The sequence below is a fragment of the Hipposideros armiger genome, unplaced genomic scaffold (genome assembly GCF_001890085.2).
Source record: "Hipposideros armiger isolate ML-2016 unplaced genomic scaffold, ASM189008v1 scaffold_509, whole genome shotgun sequence".
Classification (NCBI taxonomy): Eukaryota; Metazoa; Chordata; class Mammalia; order Chiroptera; family Hipposideridae; genus Hipposideros; species Hipposideros armiger.
This window is the reverse complement of record NW_017731859.1, coordinates 586,744-612,506: the sequence shown is the minus strand read 5'-3', so window position 1 is coordinate 612,506 and position 25,763 is coordinate 586,744. Positions and strand designations below refer to the sequence as shown.

Here is a 25,763-nt window from a genome sequence, read left to right as displayed (position 1 = left end):
GACCCTCTCTTTAGGAAATCGAAGTCCCGCGGACAGAACCAGTTCTAGAGAACCTCCCTTTATGAGGCTCGAGCAGGAAGTGGGTTTGCGAAACGGGTAATAAAGTCTACTCCATGAACCCGTCCAGCACCGATTTCATTTCATGGCCTGTGGACCACTCAAGAATGACTCAGTCCCAGCTGAGCGAAGCCTCAGAGCAGAGAAGTGTTTGGCCAAATGTTAGCTTCCAGCCATTGCTCCGGGGAAGGCCGCCATGGCTTGGCTTCTCTCTAGGGCCTGGTCCCTCACCTGGGCTCTGCCTCAGGATGGGTGGGGGGGATGGGGGCACTTTCCCAAGGTGCCAGTCAATGCCTGTGCCCCGCCTCACCCCCACTGGGCTGGGATCTCCAGGGGGTGATTGCCCTGATCCTGACGGGGCACTGTGGAATATGCCAGAACACTTAGGAGGCTAGCCGAAGGGTTCTGGGGGGGCTTCTGTACTTTCTAAAAAGTTATTCTGAAATAATTATAGATGTATAGGAAGTTGAAAAGAAATGTACAGGGAAGTCCCATCCACCCTTCACTCAGCCTCCCCAGTGCGAACATCTTACATGACTAGAGCACAATATGAAAACCAGAAAACTGACATCAGAAAACATACTCTCAAGTGCTTACCCCTAGCTTCAAGTGAGTGGGACTTCCTTTATCTGGCTCTATATTAGTATCTGGGCATTTCACAAACTCAGATTCCTACTAGTCAAGAGACACCATGCATGCAGACTTTTAAAAAAAGCAATCATGTGCATTTTTCCAGTGTTAAAAATAGCACAATGTAACATTTGAAAAATCTTAAAGGACAAACTTAAGATGAAATTCTCCAATTTCACACTAGGGATAAAAACAGCTGTGACAAAGAGAATATAACTTGTCATTTCAATTTAGCCACGTTGATCACTGTTGTGTCTTGTGGGGGAAAAATATGAAATGACAACAGGTTTTAGCTTTCACTTAATTAGCCATTTAAAAATGGCACCTATATAATGATGCACCCACTTGCTTAAAATACATCTAGGTTGGATTTTTTATTGAGTAAAATCTATAATTGGGAAGCCATTCGGAATTTCCCTTCTTTGAGGAGGGAGGGCTGTCTGTCACCGAATTAGGATTCCTAGAGCTCATGAAGACCCCTTTCGGACAGCCTCTTCCCCCAAAAAACTTATCAAGTTGTGTCTCAGAACAGAATGTTTGAGAGTCAGATTTACAAAATTTAAATCTCATTCAGAAGAGAGATGGTTACAGAAGAAAACCATTTTCATAGTATTCAGGGCAATAAATTGATAAGCTGTGTAGATTTAACAGTGCTTTCAAATGATGTCACCACTATGCAATGGCACGGTCATTGATGGACAAGGTTTCTAGAAAGAGCACACCCTTTTTATGCAGCAAATAAACTATGGCTCTGAATACTTAGCCTTAAAAATTCAGGGGACCGCTCACTATTTCTTTCCTGATAGAATTTTGTAATGTTTGAACAGGAATTTAAGTGAGCATTTTTTTTCTAATTTGATTTCTGAAATTGAAGACATTTGCCTTTTTAAAAGGCTTCCATCTACCATGTAAGGGTGCAGCGATGTAAAATTACCTAATTTTCATCTTTTAGATGACAGTTAAGAAATAAGACCCCTTCATATAAGAAAAAAAAAGTTTTCATTGAAGTTGAGAAAAAAGCCTAAATTTTTTAGGAAGAATCATAGGAGGTACTTCAACTTGGCAAAGTTTATGTAATTCTAAGTAACATCTTCATGCTAGATAGTGATTTCAGCCTATTTCATGTGACTTGACTCAGTAAGTTAATTCATGTAACTGCATCAAAAGTAACTGAATCTAAAAAAATCAGGCAAAAGACTCAGAGGTTAAAAGCAGTGAGCACATAAATTACCATTTACACTTAAGTTTGTGTAAACAGTTCTGCTAGTCCTTTTTCTACCACTTTCCCTGGGGGAAATGGTTTAATGGTTTAATATTCCTGGGTCAGCACTACTTTTGTTCATAAATGTACATATTCATTTATTCACAAAAGGACCACAAAAGGGCATTTGAAATGTCATTTGAAACCATTTGGGGGAAAAAAGCGTTCCTTACTAACTTGTCTACAATCAGAATCATTTAAGGCTTACATTGCTCAGAGTTTGCCCACTGTACCTCTTCTCACTGTAATTTCCTTTCCAGGGAATTGTGGCCACATCTATGAAAATGATGATCATCATATTCAGGCCTACCAAATAAACCTCTCCCCAGGTCTCTGTAGCCACCTGCCTCCTGAGGACCTGGGTGTACCCCAGACATTTGTGACAGTGTAACCACTGCGCCCCCCACAATCACCCTGGTTATCCAGGCTCGCTCCTTCCCACTCCATCATCCCATCCGTCTCATAACTACACTCAATCAACAAATTCTACTGATCTCACCTTCTAGATCTTTCTCGAGTCCATTTTCTCCTACCCCTCTCTGCTGCCCTATTTCAAGCCCTCATCGTCACACATCTAGGTGACTAAACCATCTCCAGAAATGTTCTCCCGCCCCCCTCTATCCACTCTGCATGCCACAGCCCGATCAATCTTTCTGAAATAGAAATTGAATCACATCACTTTCCTGCTTAAACCCCTGTAATAGCTCCCCTCACCTTCAGATAAAAACCAAAACTTCTTGGTGGGCCATGTTAGGCTCTGCGAGCTTTAGCCCAGCCTTCCCCTCCAGCACCATCCCTTGCCGCTATATCCACATGCACACCAACCCCACATACCAACCCACGTGAGGGCCCAGCCTGTGTCCGGCCTCTTCTCATTTGCACATACTGCTCCTGCAGTTTATGTCCGTTTCTGCCTGGAAAGCACTCCTACTCATGATTCAGGATTTGCCTCCTCTAGGAAGCCTTCCTCGATACCAACGCCCTTACTTGCTGCTCCCCTGACGTCCTGCACATATATGTATCTCTCTGTCCACATCACCCAGGAAAGCTGTGCTCCTTGGGGACACGGAGTGGGTATCAGGTCCCCGTACCTTGCCATAAGTTAGGCGTTCTGTAAATGTCTATTGAGCAAAAATAGGGAGGAAAGGGACAAAAAAGAGAAGCAAGGAGAGGCCTTCCCTACCAGACATTACATCTTCTAAAGCCTCAATTGTAAGAGATGAGGGTAAAAGGGATCAAATATAGGGTGATGGAAGAAGAACTGACTCTGGGTGGCGAACATACAGTGTGATATATAGATGATGTATTACAGGATTGTACACCTGAAACCTATGTGACTTTACTTACCATTGTCACCCCAATAAACTTTAATTTAAAAAAATAGTTAAGGGCCGGCCGAGTGGCGCGATGGTTAAGAACTGGCTTGGGACGCCAGAGGGCCCCGGTTCGGATCCCACATATGAGGGCCAGTGACACTGCCCTCCACAGCTAAGATGCTGAACAACAGCTCAACCTGGAGCTGGGCTGCCCTGAGTCGCCAGCGACGGCGTAGGCTGCAGCCCCTGCTGCAGTGGGTTGCCATGGGCTACCGTGTGTAGCCAGCAGCCAGCGTGAGCGGCCAGCAGCCGCAGTGAGTGGCCTTCCAGAAGCCGGCGACTGATCTGCCTCACCCGGGAAGAGCACAATGATGGTGCCAACTTGGGCCAGTGAAGCAATGTCCTCCACAACTAGACTGAAGAACAAAAGGACAGCAACTTGTCTGTTTCCATTCCCCCGATTTCCCAGCACTGTTCTCCTCCCCCAATTCCCCAATAAAAATCTTAAAATAGTTAAGAGAGAGTGCTACTGGTGCATGAAGAGCTAGTGATGCAAGAAAAGAAACATTCAGTAATAAAACCAAATACATAGAGGAATTTAGTATATGATGAAGGTGGTATTTCAAATCAGTGGATTAGTCAACAAATGGTGTCACAAATGAGTTGAGACGAAAGAGATGGATCCATGCCTTGCATGGTAACCCCAAGTAAATTTCAAGTGGATCAAATATTTACATTTTCAAAAAGAAATTGAAGTATTAGAGGAACATGGGATAATTCTTTCATAACTCTGAGTGGGGGAAGACCTTCCTAGCTGGCATGTAAAATGCAGGAGCTAGAAAAGAAAACTGTGCAGACAAGAGTCAACCTAGCAGGCCTGAGATTACTCTCCTTAAAAAGGCCTGCTTGGGCCGTCCGAGTGGCGCGATGGTTAAGAACTCGCTTGGGGCGCCAGAGGGCCCCGGTTCGGATCCCACATATGAGGGCCAGTGACACTGTCCTCCACAGCTAAGATGCTGAACAACAGCTCAACCTGGAGCTGGGCTGCCGTGAGTCGCCAGCGATGGCGTAGGCTGCAGCCCCTGTGGCAGTGGGTTGCCATGGGCTACCGTGAGAAGCCAGCAGCCAGCATGAGCGGCCAGCAGTCCCCGTAAGCGGCTGTCCAGAGGCCGGCAACTGATGTGCCTCACCCGGGAAGAGCACAATGATGGTGCCAACTTGGGCCAGTGAAGCAATGTCCTCCACAACTAGATTGAAGAACAAAAAACGACAGCAACTTGTCTGTACCCCTTTCCCCAATTCTCCAGCACTGTTCCCATCCCCCTAATTCCCCAATAAAAAATCTTAAAAAAAAAAAAGGCCTGCTTGCACGGTCGAACCTTGGCTGGCCTCTGGGGACCTAAATTTTGGGAGCGTTCTCACCATTCCCTAACTGGTAAGAGTGGTTTAGTGCCTAAACAGTATTTTATGCTGAATCCCTGCTTTCCTTCTGGGAGCCTGGCATTTTGATACATGCTGGGCGGAGGGTGCCTACGTGACCAGCCCCCAATAAAAACCTTGGGCACTGAGTGCTCACAATTTGTTGCTGGGGGAATTAAGTGCATCCTGCAAGACTCCCCTGGGAGAAGACTCTGGAAGCTCATGCCTGGTTCCCCTCACACTTCACCTCATGTGACTTTTGCTTTTGCTGCAATAAATCATGCTTGTTGAGTACGACTATATGCTGAGTCCTGTGAGTTCTAGTGAATCATCGAAACTGAGGTGGTCTTACAGACACCCGTGTCACTCCATCGCCCCCCCACACACACACACCGAAAACAACAAAAAAGATAAATTTCCCCAATTAAACATTTTTAAAAATTCTTCATAGCAAAAGCCACCATAAGAAAAGCCAAAAGGCATGTGGGAAAAATATTTGCAAACTATATTACAAGTCAGTATGGCTATTACATAAACAGTTCCTACAACTAACAAGAAAAAGACGAAAATCCCCAAAGAAAAGTGGACAGAAGATATAGAGAATGCAGAAACAGAAGTACAAATAGTTCAAACCAAAAGATATCCAATTTCACTCAAATAAGACAAATACAAAACAGAACTATGAATCTACCTTTTCTCCTATTAGATTAGCAAAGATCAAAAAAATTAGAAAGCATACTGGGTTTATGTGGTAGGCAGAATAATGGCGCTCAAAGACGTCCACATCCTAATCCCTGGGATCTGTGTTATGTTAACATCACACAGTATCCAAAGAGGAACTAAGGTTGCAGACGGCATTAAGATTGCTAATCAACTGATTTTTAAGATCAGGTTACCCTGGATTTCCCCAGTGCCTAATGTAATCATAAAGGTCCTTAGAAGTGGAAGAGGAGACAGAAGCGTCAGAATCAAAAGAGAAGATGTGATGATGGAAGGAAAGTCAGAATGATTCGAAGGACTTCACTCACTGTTGCTGGCTCTAAAGATGGAGGACGAGGCTATGAGTCAAGGAATGTGGCGGCCTCTAGAAGGTGGAAAAGGCAAGGAATGGATTCTCCCCTAGAGGCTCCAGAAGAAACGCAGCCCCATGAACACCTTGATTTTAGCCCCATGAGACCCGTTTTGGATTTCCGACCTCCTCGAGAACTCATGTTTTTATAAGCCAAAGAGTTTCCGGTAATTTCTTACAGCAGCTATAGGAGACCAATACAGTTGGAGAGGATGTCTGGAACCGGACTCTGACATGCTGCGTGTGGGAGTGAAGGCCAGCACATCTTCAATCACAGAGAATTTGCAGTAATTCCAACTTGTAAGAATTTATCCTGCGATACACATGAACCCATATAAAATGATGTATATGCAAGGTTATCCACTGCAGTAGTTTATAGAATAGCAAATGATTGGAAATAATCTCAATATTCATCAATAGAGGACTGAACAGATAAAGTAGGGGACAGTCAACAGAGTATATGCAGTCATAAATGAAGTGAAGATGCCCAGTCATTAGCTACTATCTATTGGTGAATTGGAAAAGCGTATATAAATACCAAGTCGCCTGTATAGGTCTAAGCTACAACTGGGTGGACAGTAATAGGCTGAACATACCAGTTGTTTGTGAGGTAGGGAACGGAGTAGCTGAAGGGTGCTAGGAGGGAGGGAGACATTTCTATTTTATACCTGTGTTAGCTAGTTCAGGCTACAATAACAAGATACCACAGACTGGGTGGTTTAAAACAACAAACATTTATTTCTCACAGTTCTGGAGGCTGGAAGGCCAAGGTCAGAATGCCAGCATGGTCCAGTTCTGGTGAGGTCCTGATTCCTGGCTTACCAAGGGCAGCTTTCTTGCTATGCCTCCCATGGTGGACAGAATGAGCTCTTCTATAAGAGCACTTCCTGTTCTTCTTAGGGCACTAATTGCATCACTAATCGCCTCCCAAAGGCCCCACCCTCCAGATACCATCACATTGAAAATTAGGGCTGCAACATACGATTTTGGGGGGACACGAACATTCAGTCTATAACAACACCCTTTTATACTTCCTGAATTTTCAATCGTGGGCATACATTAGCTATTTAAAAAAATTTAAAGTAAATGCTTGTTGAATAAATGCCCTTTTTAAACAGCAGAATATTCTTATTGATGACTTGGTTGCTGCTAGCTCCTATTCATTCATTCATTCTACTGACATTAGTATATTCACTCAACAAACATCAGGAGCCTACGATGAACAAGGTATCAGTGGGAAAAAAGATGAGTAAGACAACACAGCCACTGTCTTTATGGAGTTAGCAATCCTCCAAGGGAAAGAGATGAGGAGGAAACAACTACTGATCATGTAAGGAGGAAAGTGATAAACTCCATGAGTGGTACAGATAAAGCATTACAGGGCTCGAGAGAAGGCCAAGGTTACTTCTGGACAGATGGGCCTGGAGGGATGTTGATGGCATCTGAGCCGGAAGGATAAGACAACTTTGGACATAACAACGATGATGATGACAAAAAGCCACCAATGGGGGCCAGACTTAGAGAATATGTGGCCATCAGCAAACACCTCAGTCTCACTGCCGGAGTACAGGAGGAGAAGAAAAAATGGACACTGTTGAAAGGTGGAGCCACACTGTGGAGGAGAGACGTTTGCATTTACACTGACAGCAAGGCAGGAACTACTGACGTTTTGGGGGCAAAGGAACGGGACCATCAGGGCCGCATCCCAGGAAGGTTAATCCGACAGAAGGCATGGGTGGGGAAGATTGGAAAAGAGACACAGCCAAGATAGGAAAAGGAGTTAAAGCACCGTCCCAACGGCTTAGAAAAGAGGGAAAGCTAAACTGGGTTAGGCTGGGGAGGAAGAATCCCCCAGACACAGTACATGTTAAACAAAGGGAAACCATTCAATGGCCTGGCTTTTGGAGGAGGAGGAGGGAAAGGAGGGGAGAGGAGATACCAACCAGAGAAACTGGGAGCAGAGGGGTAGGTTTGGGGAAAAGATGAGAGATACATTGTAAACAAACATTTAGGTGTCAGTGGAAGTTATATAGCAGCTACGGAGTTGGAAGTTGCCCTCAGAAAGGCAATGCTGGGAGACACAAGAGTGGAGGAAGGTTGCTCAAGGGGTGGTATAGAGCAAGAAGGAAGTGGAGAATGGACTTTTCCAGAAAACACACAGTTAGACAGCAGGAGGAAGCAGAGCAACAAGAAAAGAAGCTAGAGCGGTAGGTGTGCTGGGAGATTCGGGTCTCAGAAGCCACAGGGAGAAGTATCCAGAAGCATAATAATCTAGATGCCCTAACTGAGACTTTTCCTGAAAACATCTAAAACTGCTGGATAAAACAGAAGCCTTTTTAAAAATGTACTAATGAAGGTTCCTCCATGTGTGAGGCACTGTGCTGTTGGGGTATATTTATCTTCTCACTTGATCCTTTTAAAGGATGCACTCATTGGTGGCTCAGGGAGATGGAAAGGCTTTTGGTTTGTTTGCATAGGTTCACTAAGTCTTTAAATAGAGCATGTTGGATATTTTTGTTTGTTTCAATTTTACATTTATACTGACTATTGACTCTTTTATCCAGCTTACTCACTAGTCTCTTAGTGTTTTACTTTGGCTTTCTTAGACTTTGTAATATTCTGTGGTGTCACCTACGAATAATACTCAATTTCGTACTGTTTTAGTAAAAAGCTGTACCACTTATTCCATTACTATGTCTTAGTGCATTACTTATAATTGCCAAAGTAACACTGACTAATAGTGGAGGTAGCAGCCAATTTATTTTTTCCTGACTTTATTGTTAATATTCTAAATATTTTACTGTTCATTTTATTGTTTGCTGTTGTGCTCAATATTCTTTACCACAGTGATCAGAAATGGCTCTTTTTCTTACACTGTTAATGTACTTGAATGTGCATTACGTCACCTTCCTTATTCTTAATATTACATATTATTTTCTTAAAAAGACTTGCTAGTAGTTTTATATTTTATGTATTTTTCCAAGAAATTTACCAGTTTTACTACTTTTTTTATATTTTATGACATGTTATGTGTTGTTGACTTTTTCTCTTGCATTCATCTCACCCTGTACTGATATTTATTAATTTCTCCCATATTTTCTTTTCATTCATTTTGTTGTTACTTTCCCTTTGTAGTTTCCTAAATTTGACTTCATTTATTTTCAATTTTTTTTTAACAATAAAAGCATTTATGTCTATAAAAAAAAACAGCACTCTTGAGCTGGCTAGGGAGGAATAAACACTCAGGAGCCGAATACTAACTGCAAACAGAAACGCAGAAAGTGAGAGGAGCGTGCTGGCTTTTGCCTTTCAAAATATTGGGAGGGCAGAAGTGCGGCAATAAGTCCTGAACCGGGTGGCTGCTGAGGGCATGCATGCAGGCAGGCAGTGACCGCTCTGCTTCTGAGCAGGATGGCAATGCGGGGGCAGGCCAGTGGGGGCCATAGCTCCAGGAGATGGGGAGTGGGCAGAAGAACGTGCAGGCCCAATGCTGGGGGTGGGGGGTGGGGGGGGTGGGCTGAGGGAGCAGTAGGGAAGGAGAGAGGGAGAGAGGGAGAGAGGGAGAGAGGGAGAGAGGGAGAGAGAGAGAGAGAGGAGGGCCAAGTCTTGCAGGAGGCAGGAAGGGAGGCGATTTAGAAGCATGATTAGACCGTCAATTAGCCAAGTTTACTGTTTATTCAGGAAACAAAGTCCTGGCCAAAAAGAAAATAGAGAACGAAGGCATACTTCAGTCCTAAGGCCACATCTAGGCTGAGAAGCAGGGGTGCATGTGTGTGTGTGTGCATGCGTGCATGCGTGCGTGTGTGTGTGTGTGTGTGTGTAAGTGAGCACACAGTGTCACTTATGTCAATTCCCATCTGCAAAGAAGGTATTTGCTTTTATCTATTCATTCTCTGATTGGCCTAGAAAGTAAGAGTCTGCTATATTTCGGTCTGATTTAAAATCTCAAAGCAATTTATAAAAACTTCCCCATTTCTGAACTAAAAAAAAAAAAAATGAAGGCACAGGGAAAAGCACCCTATGCGCCTAATTCTCTATTCATAGAATCACTTAAAGCACTCATTCAAATGATCGAAAAAGATGTACACCCCCATAACCCACTTTAGTCATTTTTACGTGATTATTTTTACAAGTGAGCTCAAGTGGAGTAGGGCAAGAAAAGACACAGGTAGAAATGGTACAGTGCTTAAGCCACACAGCAGGGTTTGATGGGGTTCACCAAAGCTAGGCGAAAAGAAACAGGCAACAAGGACTAGGAAAAGCAAAGGCAGCAGGAACGCACCCCTGCAAGTGCAGGTGGGCCCGCTCTCCACCGTGCTATTTGGAGGACACTGCTTCCAGGCTCTGTGTCCGGTACAGAGCAGTATGCCGTCAGTCACAGAAGGCTGCTAGTCTCCACAGTAGTGGCCTTGCCACCGGGCTGCCTCGCTCTCAAAATTAGAACTGCGCCTATTTCCTCCACCCAAAAGACGGTCAAATTTACCAAAACGAAAAAACACCAAAAAACTTTGCCACTCTGTGACTGCTCTTCGGCTTATAGAATAACAAGTACTGTAGCAGGAAATACTGCCATGCTAAAGAGCTTAATCTGGAACAGCACAGAAAAGTGGCAAGTGCCGAAACACAAACCTCAGTGAGCCATGTGAGTCTGAGAGCAGTGGGCCGGCCCAGGATCAAAAGATGAAAAGAAAGAAACGGAAAACGATTTCTGTGTATTATGCATCACGGCTGCCCATCTTTCACATTTCTAGTTAAGATGCTTTCTGGATTTAACCCTCTGAAATTCAAGACTTTCAACCAATGACTCGCTAATAAGAATACTGACTGTTAGCTTATATAGCATCTTTCTTTTAAAGGGCTTAAAGTATCCCACGTATGATCACAATTACTTTATTAATATTCTTGGGGAAAAGTGTGTTGGGGTAATCCTCCTTTATTCTTTGCACCTGTTGGGAAAATGGTGTGCTAATAACAGAGCAGTTGTCATTTATCAAGCGCTTACTGCATGCCAGGCACTGTTGTAAGCACTTTACATTTAATCCTCACAAAAATCCTATGGGGTTGAGACTATTATTATCCCCATTGCAGATGAGAACAGTGAAGCACGTAAATATTACGTGACTTTTAAAGTCACCAAGCAGGTAAGTGACTGAGGCAGATTCAGACATGGGCTGCTGGGCTCCACGGCACAGGCTCGGAACCACACACCCGAAGGGCTCAGCAGCCAGTTGTCCTCACTGGGCCTCCCTCCTCAGTGGCTGCTGAGAGCCCGGCAGCTACGTCTTCAGCTTCATTTCTCCTAGCTCTACGTTTCCTTTATGTGAGTCTATGTCCCATGAGTTCAGTCACAAATGCAAGCCCTTCACTTAGACAAAAATTCAAGAAAATCCATGCATAGCTATAGCTCTAAAGACAGATTTAAGTGACTTTATTAATGTCTACAGTAACACATTTTTCTACATATTCTACCATTATCTAAAACTGTTTTTCAAACTTTCTAGACCAGGGTTGGCAAACTTTTGAGACGGAAGAGCCGCCAGGGGTCCGCAAACTGAGGCTCGCGAGCCACATGCGGCTCTTTGGGTACATACATGTGGCTCTGAAGTAAAATTGAAAATGAAAATAAAACTATCATAGTTTCATTTATAATATTACTTTAAATTTTAGTATATTTATGGCTCTCGAATAATTTTTAAATTGTTGTGAGGGACAGGATTGGCTCTTCCAGGGGTCGGCAAACTTCTGAGACGGAACGTACCCAAAGAGCCGCATGTGGCTCACGAGCCACAGTTTGCCAACTCATCTTAGACCATGCTTAACAGAAAGCAAAACACTTGACACCATGACCCAGACACCCCCACACACCCCCACAGCGATAAGTGACAGAAACGTTTCACGAAGCCATATTTATCCACATCACATGTTATGTTCTTACTATTTTCTCTTCTATTCCATTTTAAAATGCTGGTTGCAACCTAATTGACTTTATGACTCAATAATAGTTAGGATTCACAGTTTTAAAAAAACTTTCATCCAAAATTTATATTAGCTCTGATGATCCCATCTGAGTAAAAAATGAACAAACAAAAAAGGAAATCAACGGAGGAACTTGGGCATTGAACATACCACCCCAACAATCAAACTCGTTTTTGTTTTTTTCTGTAGCATTATCAGGCTCTGTTCCTACATACTCAATTGCTGTTCCTGCCGTTAAAAAAAATCACCATCCTATCAGAAGCATTGCCACATTTCTTATCATAAAAATGTATTATTTACCCAGAACTAGTATTGACTTACAATGCAGCTTTAAAAGCAAAGCGAAAGTAAAACAAGACAATAAATGCTTCAGCTTCAATAAAAAATGTTATCTAAACAATTTTCAAGTCTTACTGGAAAGACACAATACAAAAACAATCAAGTTAATGGTTTGGGGTTGACTCTGTGGGTAAGCTACTCAAGTACAATTCAAAGTTTAAATCCTGACATGAACACACTGAGTGGTGAAAATACTAATGGGGAAGTAGGCAAGAGGGAGCCAAAGAGGTGGTCTGAAAGAAGAAAGCCCACTCATACACTATTCACCCCACAGCGGGATTTGGAACCCACCTCTCTTGGCCTCTAGACACCATTGCATGGATACAACAGCAAGTTCACTTCTGACTTCAAATGCCAATAAAAATCACTGAGATGATTTGCAGCTGATTGAACGGTTTCAATAATATTAACAAAGTGATATTTTTCAATCAGGGCCTTTTGTATTGTTCAATGCAATCAGGCTTAGATTATGCTTCCAGGAAATCCCTTTTTGGCACACCCTCGCATTCCCCACTGTGGCAATTTGGAAACTTTTCTTCCCCTCCTGTCTCAGGGAATAATTGTCCCTTCTCCTTTCCAACTACCCTACAAACTGGGCTTAAGCCCATGGCCCGCTGCCTTGCCCAGGATCCTGCTCAAGAAAAGACCCCTTCTCTCTCTTGCCTTGAAAAGAAGCAACGCTCCTTCCGCCTACCCACAAATATATTCATTTGCCTCTCTCAGGCTCGAAGGAAAACACTTCTTCCCTCGACCTGGCTGCTACCATCACTTTTTCTTTTAAATGCCACCTACGTGCCCTTTAAACCCCTGCAGACTACCTTCTGTCCCCTCAATTCAGATCATTTTCCTGGATTCAGAAAAGTTCAACCAATGGATGCCAGGCACTGTACTAGGCCCCAGGGATACAAAGGAAGCATCCCAACCTCAAGCAGGTCGGTTAGGAGGTCCGGGCCCCAGAGAGCTTGGCATCATCACATCTGAAGGACTCTTCCCGGCCCTCCCCTCTCCTTGACCCTCTGCAGCATCACACACCCATGATGGTCTCCTTAAGCCTCACTCTGCCTTCAGCCCTCTGCAGCTTGTGGGGAGTGAAGGTGGGAAAGGAGCCAGCAAAGTGAACGAGAATGATTAGAGAGATGAGAGAAGAACCTGCAGGGTGTGGTCTAGATAAAAGCCATCATTCATTTTCAGATGGGAAATGAAATGAGAAGCAACACTGAGCACGCGTGCGCGTGCACACACACACACAGACACACACACACACACACACACACACGCACGCACGCACGCACGCACGCACAGAAACACATACACCTGCTTTTCAGCCTAAATGTGGCCTTCGGACCACCAGCATCCTAGTTCAGCACTGTGGACCTCTCGCCTGGCCCTCTGACTCTGCTCCCTGGCTTCAGGAGCTCTCTTCTCCTATCTATGCTTCATGATGTTGTATTCAGTCCTATCACTTGTTTCAAAATCTTCAGTGATCTCTTCTACTTCCCAAAGTACAAACTCCTTCCCCTACCAAGGCCCTCCGCTGGATGACCCAGGTCTCCTCCTCTTACCCACACCCACACCCCGGCTCCAGCCAAACGCCACTGGCTACCCTCATCAACACTTTGCAGCGCTTCCAGCTTTCCCTCTGCTGTGTCGAGGGTCAGGGTCTTGCCTCTGCCTGAAATACATGCTTGGCATATCATTTCTGTCATGTTCCTGAATGGAACTAGGTATCATTCCTCCTGTACTACCCCTACTCACCTGCCATCAATGCCCCCCGACACCACCCAACACAGTACTTTGAAATGAACTTGACTGATGAAAACACTTGCCCATGTTGACTTGAATAGCAGGGACTGATATTCCAAAAGCAATGTCAGTAGCTGCTCTCTTTTTATTGGTATCTTGTATTGTTTTGGTGTCTAACTTTTTTTTTAAAGATAATTTTTAGTGGTTAAAAATCAGAGAATGTAATTTCCCAAAACTTTGTATGAACAATTCAATTCAGTTCACCTTCTTTCTCCAGTTCATCACTTTATCGACTTGCTAAAGGAAGAAGTAGGGGTTCCTGGCACAGAGATGAGAAATAAGGCAAAGTTCAGAGGCTTGAGAAATCAACCCCTCCGTGGACCACTCCAAGGACAGCAACCTGGGATGCTAGGCTCTGATGCTAGATCCACAACAACCAGAAATCCATCCCAGTTGTTCCCCTCTAATGCATTTCCCCTTCATTTTCTACTAAACCCGAGATCAATAAAAAAGCCATCATTATACAACTCTCATGCAGAAGTCATTATGCTGAGGTTAGAGAGATAAAGAAAGGCTGATCCCCGCCTTGATAAGCTCACAGTATACCAGGGGAGATGGGCAATTACTACATAATTATTATATAAGGCAAACTGAGATAAGTGCTCAGATAGAAGAACCTGCCAAGTCTAACAAGTGGGAGGTGAGATGAACTCCCAACAGGGGATGCATACGGCGTGGAAAAGGACCTAGGACTGCACAAGATGGTGGAGGATGGGTTTTAAAGAGATGAGGGGACTGCAGGTGAAGAGCATAGGAAACTCAAAGACTCCAAGTGGAGACAGCTCTACGAACACCACAGGGGCGCAGTGTGGTCCTGTATGGTTGGAGGGTTGGAGTATAAGGGATCAGACATGGGATGTCACTGCGAATATTTTTTGTCAGGAGTGGGACACAGAGTGACATGATCATACTTTAAAAAAAAATAATAAACTGGCCGCATTGTGTAGGATAAGTTGGAAGGGAAGGAAACTGAAAGAACGGAAGCCAGTTGGGAAGCATGGCTTAAATGAGAAAACATAAGCAGAAATGGGAAGAAACATTTGAGCATTACTAATAAGGAGAACCTATAGGATTGGAACTGATGTGGCTACGGGAGGCGAGGCAGGGGAAGAAGCTGACTTCAAGTTCTCGAACCTGAGCAACTGAGGAGCATCCAAACTGAGGGATGTGTAGGCGGAGGAGTAGGTCTGATGAACTGCAGAGAGGTTAGGGAGACGATGAGCTTGAGATCCCTATGGACTTGCAGAGGAAGATGTTTGAGAGTTAGGCTTGTTAGATTCATTCAAGGCCAAGGTCACAGCTTGATTTAGAAATCACCCATACAGCAGAGGCAGCTTAAGCTACGGGACTAAACCATCAAGGCAAATAGAGTAACATGAGAAGAGGGCTGAGAGGGGACCACTGATGAGATCTTTACATTTTAGGAAAAAACAAGAGGCAGTGGGGACGGGGAAGGAATAGTCAAGATGGGAGAGGAACACAGAAACCCAGACTTGCAAGAACGTGGTCAAAAATGTTGAATGCCAGGCAAAGAGCCAATAGAATGAAGATTGAAGTGAGGCCCTAGATTGGGCCAGTAAAAAGTCCTGAGTTCCAAGAAGGTACCTGCAATAAAGCTGTATACTGGAATGAGTTAGAGGATTGAATGACCTGGAGACGAGGACAGACTAGAATATTCTTTCCAGAAGTTCGGATTGAAGTGAGAGATGGAACAGTAGTTTAGGGGAAAGCTGGTCTAATACTTGACTTTTTTTTTTCTAGGGGAGTAAACCCTGAAAGGGGCAGAAGATGCCAGAGAAAGGGGATGGGTTATCTTGCAAGTTCTTGTGGGAGATGAACTGGAGCCTCAGCTCCTTCTAACTCATGGGAGCCATTCTTAACATTTCTGATAATTTAGGGCCAGCTATGTAAAACTCAAGACAGAACATTTCAACCTAGCTGAATGCTCATGGATTAGACTTACATTCTCACTTTCATCATAATTGCAAAGATGTGCTCCTATGAAACTATTTTTCTTCTAATATTGGAATATCTTTTAAATCACATATTTAATCAAAAACTGAGAAAAGGCTGAAAACGTATTCGACTCTATGATATCATTGCATTTGTTTGAAGCATTACATTGGAATCTATAATCAGCACATGACTCATGACGAGTCCTTCATATCCTCCCAGACCTCTGCAGTCTTTGTGAAATTGGCCTTTTTATCAACCATTAATTTCCTTTGACTGAAACAACTGCTGATGAAATTTGGGGACAGAGAAGTCTTGTCTCCCAGAAAAAAATCTGAGGCATTTATTGCAAATAAATACATTAATTAATTAAAAGACAGCCATAAGAAGAGGAGCTACATTACAAAGCAGCTCTTCTAGTTAATGACCTCTTTCATCATCTTCAGTCTAGCCAACAGTATATTTACCCTATACTTAAAATACAGATGTGTCTGTCTATCTATCTATCTATCTATCTATCTATCTATCTATCTATCTATCTATCTATATATATATATGAATACCTTGCTTTGTGAGCATAATTTGTTCCGGAAACAAACTACTCATATTGCAAGACATTGCTCATTTATCACGTCAAAATGTATTAGAAATGTTTGCTCATCTTGTGGAACACTCACAAACCAAGTTACTCACAACCCAAGGAATTATTTCCTTGCTTACCCCTCAGCAGTTGTTTGCCTCCAACTTTGTTTAGAGTCAAGCAGAGGAGGAGAGGGGTAAGAAGATGTGAACAAGACATGACAGAAAAAAAGAAGGCAAACCAAGGCAGGATACAAACATTGTTCTAAGAGCAAGATGCATTGAAAGCTTATTTCAGTCATGTGGTAAAACAGAGTTAGATTACTCAAACAGTTTGGCGAATAGGAAGGAAAAATTCTAGGTACACACATCCCAAATATTATTACAGTCCAAATCATAGATTTAAATAATTAAATGCGCACATAAGTCTGTCCTGCCAAATATACACTAAATGCTACATAAGTCTGTCCTGCCAAATATACACTAAATGCTAAATGACATTTAAAGTGTCATCCTTCAAAAAAAAAATCCTGCCTTATTCAGCAACTGCCTGCAGTACCCGAACAAGGTACCTGATTGTAGAAGTGGATTTAGGCCCAGAAGACTTGTTCCCATTTACAACTGGTGCCACAAAATCCTGACACGCATTGCACATTAGCTCCCAAGCTAAGAGCAATGACCTATGGGAAGTGATGTCACAACACTAAGGCCCCCACAGCCCACCTCACTACCTTATTCCTTTTACAGAGCACTGGCCAGGACTTTTACAGAGCGCATGCTCAGTGGTGCAAGAGCACAAGCTGCGCTGGTCAAGCTCCCAGGCTTGCTCGGGGCTCCGAACTGCCTCGAGCGTCGCACTGCAGTCATGTGGGCAAGCCATCCCACACAGACCAGCAGACGACAGGCCCGGTCCCTCTGGGAGTGGTCTAATAATCTCTAAGAAACACCCTCACATACACATCACACTGGGAAACGCAACACAGAGAGTATATGAAAGAGGAGACACTCGAGAGTGTTCCGACGCTGAGGAGAACCCTGAAATTTACCAGACTGTGGGCCAGAGGAAAGGCGTATCTCGTGAGGATCTCAAACATATCCCTTCTGCTGTGGCCTTCTTGTTTCAGTGCAAACCTCAGGTTTCTCATGTCCTAGGGAGCAGAGGAGCAATGTGACAGTTCAGTCTTCAAATATGGTCATATTCGTTAGCAAAAACTCTCCTACTTAACTAAGGGAGTAAAAGATTCACTTACCTGAAATGGCACTTAGTCTAAATTACTAAGAAAAACTACTTTGTCTGGTATGATGCTTTGAAATATCCAGTTTGAGAACCCGTGAAAATATCCCATTGGAGTCATGAATGCAAAAACAAAGCAACAAGTGCTAAAGAGCAGACAGAGCTGAAATTCCTTTTATAAAACGACAAGTCAAACCTTGCCCTGCACATCACTGTACTGTGTCTATCTACTTTAACTGGTTTCTGGGGTATTTTTAATTATAAAACTGTATTTTATTCGTAGAACTTTTCAAACATGTATCTGCTATCAAACAGAATCTCAAAATGGTTAAACAGGTCATTAAAATACAGAAGCCCTCTCCTTCTAACCTCATGCTTTAAAGTCTTATTTTTAAAAATTAGGAAATGATTGGCAAGTTAAGTTCTCATATAAGGAATGTCATATATTTTACTATACAATTTTACTTTCACAGGGTTCTACGTAAACCACATTAAAGTACCCATATTAGGAGTGACTATGCTTCCAGGAACTAAAAATTAATGATCAAAACCAGATTTTAAGAGTAGCTTTTAATACATATCTCTTTAACAAGCAGGGAACTCTTCTTTTAAACCAAATCCAAACAGAATAAGCTCCCTTAAATATCAATTTGTATTACACATCAAAATAACATTCTATCTTATTTTCAAAGCTGGAGTTTTTAGGTTGTCTCTTAAATCAATCATGGCACTAAGAATGTTCTATTGTGCACTGCACTTTCAATCAGAAAAGCCAGCACTGTGCTGGACCTTGGGGATACAGATACTCAGGAGTCAGACAGATCCAGTCCCTGCCCTCTCGGATGTCATCATCTTCATATTTCTCAAAGTGCTTTTTCATTTATTATCTCCAGAGCACTCTTGAAGCTTCCTAAGTCTCCGATGTGGAGGACTAGCAAAGGCCTTGCCATACATAAGACATCCCCAAATGCAAATGGCACGCCTCATTAGAGGTCTCAGGGTCTGGTTCTTTATACTGTCAATAAGACAGTATGCTTTTAAAGGGTTTACCGTGAGCCACAAGTACAGCACTAGATCGACAAGGAGTCAGTGCTCAAAGAGCTGTGAGGAGCTTTCTTCCTAACAGTCTTGGGTCAGATGATAACTCTGCCATCATTCTCTTAACCACTCAGCCATTAGACCACTTCTAAGTCAACACTTCTTCTGACCTGTCAGTGCTGCCAGTAACTACTTTCAATGTGTCAAAGTATACGTGATTCCAGAAACTTCATTTTGTCATCTGATGCAGATGTAATTAAAGGACAGAAGGAACTACCACCACCTCATCTTGCCAACAAGAAAACCGAAGTGGAAAAGGCAAGTGACTCACAGGCAGCAGATGACCACATTTGTCACAAAAATATGTACATATACTAACTGGTAAGTTCCACCTGCTCATCAGAGCCTGCCTCGTCAGGGAAGGAGCCCTGGGGAAGAGTCTAATGGTATGAGTCTCCCAGTCAGACCCTTGGACTATTAACAACTGGGTCACATGCAGATGCACAGAGAGTCACTACAATAAGTGAGTTGGAGTAAACACCCCAGCTGTAATGACACTGAAGGGCTGATTGATCGAGGCATCATTTCTAGAATGCATGCTAAAGAAACAACACCATCACTGCCGACTTTAAAATACCACGCAGTCTTTAAACCGAGTAAATGGGTGTGAGGCGTGCAAGAAGAGAGAAGGCTTTTTGGTGATGCGGTTTGGCTTTGCTGTTTGTTTTATAGGCTCCAAGTTATCAGCAGGGGCTAGCCTGGGACCTGGGGGGTCAGAATTCACCTATTTAGAGCTATCGTCGCTTTCGTGGCTGAACAACATCCACTGGGAGGTATATCTGCCATGGGAAAGCTGCTACAGGCAAACAGAAATCCCCACGTTCAGAGCTGGGAGAACCAAATGTGGAGGGGTTATGACTACTTCTTCAGCAGAGAACACAGCTGTATTATGGTTACTGACTGCAGATGACAGCTGCCCTGTGAAGGCAGGAGCAAGAGACTAGCTCACTGTAGCGGTTCCCCTTTTATCAACTTCAGGTCTGTTACTGAGAAAACGGAATTTGACTCTCGTGACATTGGTGCTTCCAGGGAGATAAATGAGTTAAAAGGTTGGCTACAATACTGTTCTCAGCCATCATCTTTGAGTTCAATGCTAATTCCAAGAAATACAAATATATATATAATATATATTTGTATTTCTTGGAATTAGCATATATATATAACATCTCAGAATTATGCCTGGTGAGGTGTTCCTAAGCCCTTTGCTCTTATAATAAACAGTCAAAAGGTAAGAGTGTGCTTTCTCTGATTAATTTTTCAGAGATTACTATTTAAACACAAGTTTTTCCTATTGATAAGACAACAGAGAGAATTTGTTAAAAACTGTATTAGCATGAAAGTCACTTCAAAATCATCAAAATAGTAACCCCATTGTCTTTTGAGTACTGTGATATAACACTCTACTCCCGTGGATCCTTTTATGTAAAATGCAAAGATCTTCCCTAAAAGTAAATCCCCGTATTTCTAGGCCCCAAAGGGGAGACAGTAGCTGGGGTCATAGATAAGTCATTGAGGTAGCTTGGATTACAACAGAAACAAAAGGCAAGGTGGGGATTCATGGAGAATCTCAGTTTAAGTGTAATTATGACATAATCCTTTGGTTTCTGATACAGTGTACTCGCCTTGATCTTTTATAAACAGGGACAAGAAAATCATATTGTATTCATAATCCCAACAAAAGTATAGGAGATTGGTTTTACGAAATCACAGTGCATGAGAATAGGTAAAGGAGAATTGGGTTTTCATCCTGGCTGTTCCCCTGGCTCCTTGGGCAATGCTAGGCAAGGAGTCCTGTTCAGCAAAGGCCTCATTTCCTCCTCCACAGACTGAAGGACTATGGCCAGGAGTCACCAAACTTCAACCCTGCTCAGTATGGTCTTTAAGCTAAGAATGTTTTTAAAAGCATTTTCAAAGGGTTAAAACAAAACACAACACAAAGGAACACATATGACAGAGATGCTATTGGCCCCCAAAGCCTAAAACATTTGCTATCTGGCCCTTTACAGAAACGGTTTGCTGACCCCTGCACTAGATGGGTGGTTCATTCACCAGAGACACTTGCACGAGTCCCAGCCTTCTGGGACCCGACATTCAGAGATGATCTTACAGCTGGCTTTGGGGCAGAACCCAAATATCTACATTTTTAAAGAGGTTTTACAGCTTATCCTGATGCATATCTAGGTATAAAATCCACTGGGACAGACGACCTCTAAACCCCTGGAGCTCTTTCTAGGATTGGGCATTTTTCTACAGATGGTAGTGTTTTGATATTTAATACCTGGAAAACAAGCTGTCTTCCCAGAAGGTTGATTCTGCTGTTTGCAAAATGATTACCTCACTGTATTTGGATCCCAACTTTGACATTTGTTGGGTAATCTAAGCTAAGTTACCTAACCCTTCTTATCTTCAGGCTCCCCATCTATAAAATGGCAATGCCACTGTTCACCTCAGAGGGTTGCTCTGAGGACTGAATACAAACCATGTAGCATGTATTTGGATTGACACAGGTGCTCAATAAACCCACATTAACTTTTACTTATCATTCAACATGAATGTGCCTTTTTTTTCACGCAATAAAGTACTGAATCTCTTACTTTACAAGTAATATCTAGACCATAGGAGTTTTCTCCTCTACTTGTCGCGCCTCCCATTTTTTCAATTCTTGAGATCACACCCAGAGGAACATCAAGTATTAGAGCAGAATCCTGTAATGGACAAAAATACAAAAGTCACGATTTCTGTCAGCATAATTAAAACATCAAAAGCAAGTTAAAAACAATCATATGCTTTCAGGGCATTTTTACCTTGGCCCTTTTACCACTTTTTATGAACACAAATATGATACAGATTACACATGAAAAAGCAAGCATTAAAATACTCAGGTATGCAACCAAAATGCATCCTCAAACACGTGCCATTCTGCAGTGCCTACTCAATGGAGGCTAAACTCCTAGGTACACAATTCAAGGGCCCCATGATGTCGTTTCCAGCCTGTTTCTGCAGGCTTCTATCCCACGACATCTGTGCTCCAACTAAGTGAATGCCTTCATCATTCTGCAAATATTTCATGTACAATCAGGCCTATGTGCTTTGTGCATGGTGTTCCCTTTGCCCAGGATATCTAGGTTGCCCAACTACCAAAATTCTTCCCATGGCTGAAATCTTGGCTCAGCAAGCATCACCTCTAACGAAGCCCTGCTTTTCAACTAGATCAGGTAGAATTGACCACTTTCTCCTCTGCAGTTCCACAACACTTGATTCAGACTGCTGTTATACCACTTGCTTCACTCTATCTTGTTACCACGACTTTCCATGTCTGTATTCCCACACCAGAAACCATGCATCTGGAAGGTGTGCCTATCTCAGGCGTGAGTGCATTTCCCAAAGCGGAAGGGCCTGAATGCATAGCAATGCCTCTCCATCATTTCTTATCCAATGCTGGCTGCAAGGGGCCCATAAGACCGCTGGCATGACGGAATCACATTAGTGAAGTCGTACCACAATTCTTGCAACAAGATAACAGCCGCTGCCACATACAGAATTTGTTGTCTGTGCCAGGTACTGCAGCAGAGGCTTGGTGTGCATTGTCTCATTTTATCCTCACAACCATTCTGGATGTAGGTGAGGTATTCCCATTTCTGGACGTGACAATCAAGGCTTTAAAAGCTTCAGTAACTTGCTAAGTAAATAGGGGGAAGGGTTGAGATTCAAGCTGAGAGGTCTGGGAACACACATCAAAAAAGCCATACAAATGGTCCTACCCTTTGACTCCATAACTGCACTCCTATGAACTTACATTACAGCTAGCGTGCAAACAAGAGGAAAAGTTGTATACATGAAGATGTTCAGTGAAGCCAGAGGTGGACATCAGGGTGTGGAAATGTACATTTAGTCAACTCGATGGAATTAGCGTGCAGCTACTAAAATAATTACGGTACATGGAAAAATAAGTTTAAATGGAAACAAAGCAGCATACAAGATATACTATGACTAAGACAAGGTAAAATATATATTCACATGGACAAAGATAGGAAGGGCTACACAATATTTTTAATCTAATATTTTCTTTAATGCTGTGTTAGATGACTTTGGTACTAAAGAAAAATGTTAAAGGTGCTAATTAAATTGTTGTTCTTAAAAAGATATCCTTTGGGGGCCAGCCGAGTGGCATGTTCATTAAGAGCTGGCTTGGGACGCCAGAGGGCCCCGATTCGGATCCCACATATGAGGGCCGGTGACACTGCCCTCTACAGCTAAGATGCTGAACAACAGCTCAACCTGGAGCTGGGCTGCCATGAGTTGCTGGCAATGGCGTAGGCTGCAGCCCCTGTGGCAGTGGGTTGCCATGGGCTACCGTGTGTAGCCAGCAGCCAGCGTGAGCGGCCAGCAGCTGCAGTGAGCGGCCGTCCAGAAGCCAGCGACTGATCTGCCTCACCCGGGAAGAGCGCAATGATGGTGCCAACTTGGGCCAGTGAAGCAACGTCCTCCACGGCTGGGCTGAAGAACAAAGGGACAGCAACTTGTCTGTTCCCCTTCCCCCAATTCCCCAGCACTGTTCCCATCCCCCAATTCCCCAATAAAATCTTTAAAAAAAAGATATCCTTTGGGGGGATACAAATAAAGTTAGGTTTTTTTCTTTGACTTTAAATCCTTCTTCAAACACAATACAAAATATTGAGCATTTCTTCATAAAATATAAATAGAGCTGGTGGGTATTCTAGAAATTCAAAAAGTGTAAGGCTGTGGTGCATCCATGCCACTCAGCTGCAAAGATGAAAGCACGACGGATACATGCGACAACCTAGAAGAATCTTAAGGGCATCATGCCGAGTGAATAAATAAAGTCAATCTCAAAAGGTCATGGGATGTATGCTTCCATTTCTAACATTCTTGAAATGACAGAACTGTAGAGATGGAGAACAGAGACGTGGTTGCCAGGGGTTGAAGGGAAGGGGGCATGGCTATAAAGGGACAGGATGAGGGAGTTGGTGTGTGGTGACACAGAGTTAGCTGCATATCTTGACTGTTGGTGGTAGTTACATGAATTTATAGATAGGAGTACATCTTACAGAATTGTATGCAAATACACAAGAAGAATGAGTGCGTGAAAAAAACTGATAAAATTCAAGTACAGAGTTAACTGTATTGTGCCAATCAATTTCCTGGTTTGGGTAAAGCAGTATAATTACTGCAGAAGCTGGGTGATACGTACACAGGACCTCTTCTATTTTTCCAAGTTCTTGAGCGTTCATAATAATGTCAAAATTAAAAGTTTAAAAAGTGTAAGAGGATGGTTGTCATGGTGTAGAGAAAAAAAACACAAGTTCTTAAGCTGGACAAAAATGGTTCAGATCTGAGTTTTGACATTTAGTAGTTGGATGACTTTAGCAAGATACTGTCTCTCTCAGCCACGTTTACCTGTAAAGTAGGGATGACTAGAGATAATGGACTTAAAGTACCTGGCATGGTATGTGTCACTTGGTAGCTAGAAAACAATGAAAATTATTATTATTATTATTATTATTATTACTATTATTATTATAGCAAAGACTCTCTTAGTACTTGGAAAGTATAACTGTGCTCAGTAACTATAATGGTCAGTATGCTCTGGCATGCAGCTATAGGTTTTTTTGTTTGTACCTATAAGGAGGCAGTTGTTAGCTTTTGCCACGGGGTGAAACACCTCACTACATGACTAAAATCCAAATCCCTAGGGAAAAAGATACTACTCAGTAACTGGGTACATATACAGCTGCATATTATCACGTATTTACTTCTCAGTACCGTCTCATTATTAAAAATATGCTATCAGGCAGTCTGTTATGCTTTGATTATATTGAGATTCATGGGTGTCTTTTCAACTGTATTCCTAAATGTCAAACTTATACCAAAAATAAATAAAAGTCTGATACTCTAATATCAGCATGGAAGGAAGAATGAAAAAAAAAAGCAGAAGAAGAATTAAAGCCTGATGAAACCTTGCTGTTCTGTGTCCCTGTATAGAGAGGGTTCTATAGTTCTGATTGCCCTGACCCAAAACAAAACTGAAAATGGGACACTGAGGAAAACCAGCCAGCTCCTGACCAAAAGCACCCATAGTCTAATGAGACTACTTGCCACATTCTCCCTGAATGACAGGTTCAAGATCAGATAACCAAGCAGGCCAAACTGGGAGATCCAGGAATAGGAAAACTAGCTTAACTCTCTAGAAACCCGAGTCGTCATTATCTAAATATCATTAAATATTTAAGGATTCTCAAAGGTCCATTCTAACTCAAAATTCTGTGCCTCTGCACCTCTAGGTATCTAAAATAGGTGAGCAGTAAATATAACAAGCTAAAAAGATGCACTCATTCACTCTCTTTTGAGTTTATACTAACAGAAACTGCATGGGACACTAGGGACCATGGAGATGAAATAAGATGTGGACATTGCCCTCATGGAGCTGAAGGCCCAGTCTAGAAGAGAAGACACATGTACCCAAATAGCCACAATGCTAGGGTGCAAGTGCCAACAGCCATTAAAAAAGGTCCAGACAAAGTGGACCAAGAGGTCAGAGGAGGGCAAGAAAATTTCCTATTGATTAGGTCACGTGAAGTTTCTGTGGTGAAGGTCACATTAAAGATGATCCTTAAAAAACAAAATAACAGGGGTGGCCGGTTAGCTCAGTTGGTTTGAGTGCAGGCTCATAACACCAAGGTTGCCGGTTCGATCCCTGCATGGGCCACTGAGCTGCGCCCTCCACAACTAGATTGAAACAACTACTTGATTTGGAGTGGATGGGTCCTGGAAAAACACACTGTTCTCCAATAAAAAAAAACCCAAGAAAAAGAATAATAGCAGTTGGAGATTAGCCTTCCATAAGTAGGTAACAGTGACATCAGCTATACATGTGGAAAAACATGAGGATTTTATATACCGTATTTCTCCATGTATAAGCCGCACCCTTTTTTGAAAACTTTGGGGTCTAAAAAACCGGGTGCGTCTTATACAGTGGTTGTAGGTTTTTTTACTTGCATTTCCCACTTC

At 42.8% G+C, this 25,763-nt stretch overlaps 1 protein-coding gene across 5 annotated transcripts in view; it reads right to left on the bottom strand.

The window, feature by feature from the left end:
- The window catches only part of MTM1 (myotubularin 1), a 92,241-nt gene that overhangs the window by 31,674 nt on the left and 34,804 nt on the right, over positions 1-25,763 (bottom strand). For all 5 annotated transcript variants that reach the window (XM_019667900.1, XM_019667905.1, XM_019667901.1 and 2 more), the window contains 2 exons: positions 21,329-21,439; positions 17,449-17,550 (listed from right to left, as the gene is read on the bottom strand). In XM_019667900.1, coding sequence (XP_019523445.1) covers positions 17,449-17,550; positions 21,329-21,439 — 213 coding nt within the window. The remainder of the gene's footprint in view (positions 1-17,448; positions 17,551-21,328; positions 21,440-25,763) is intronic.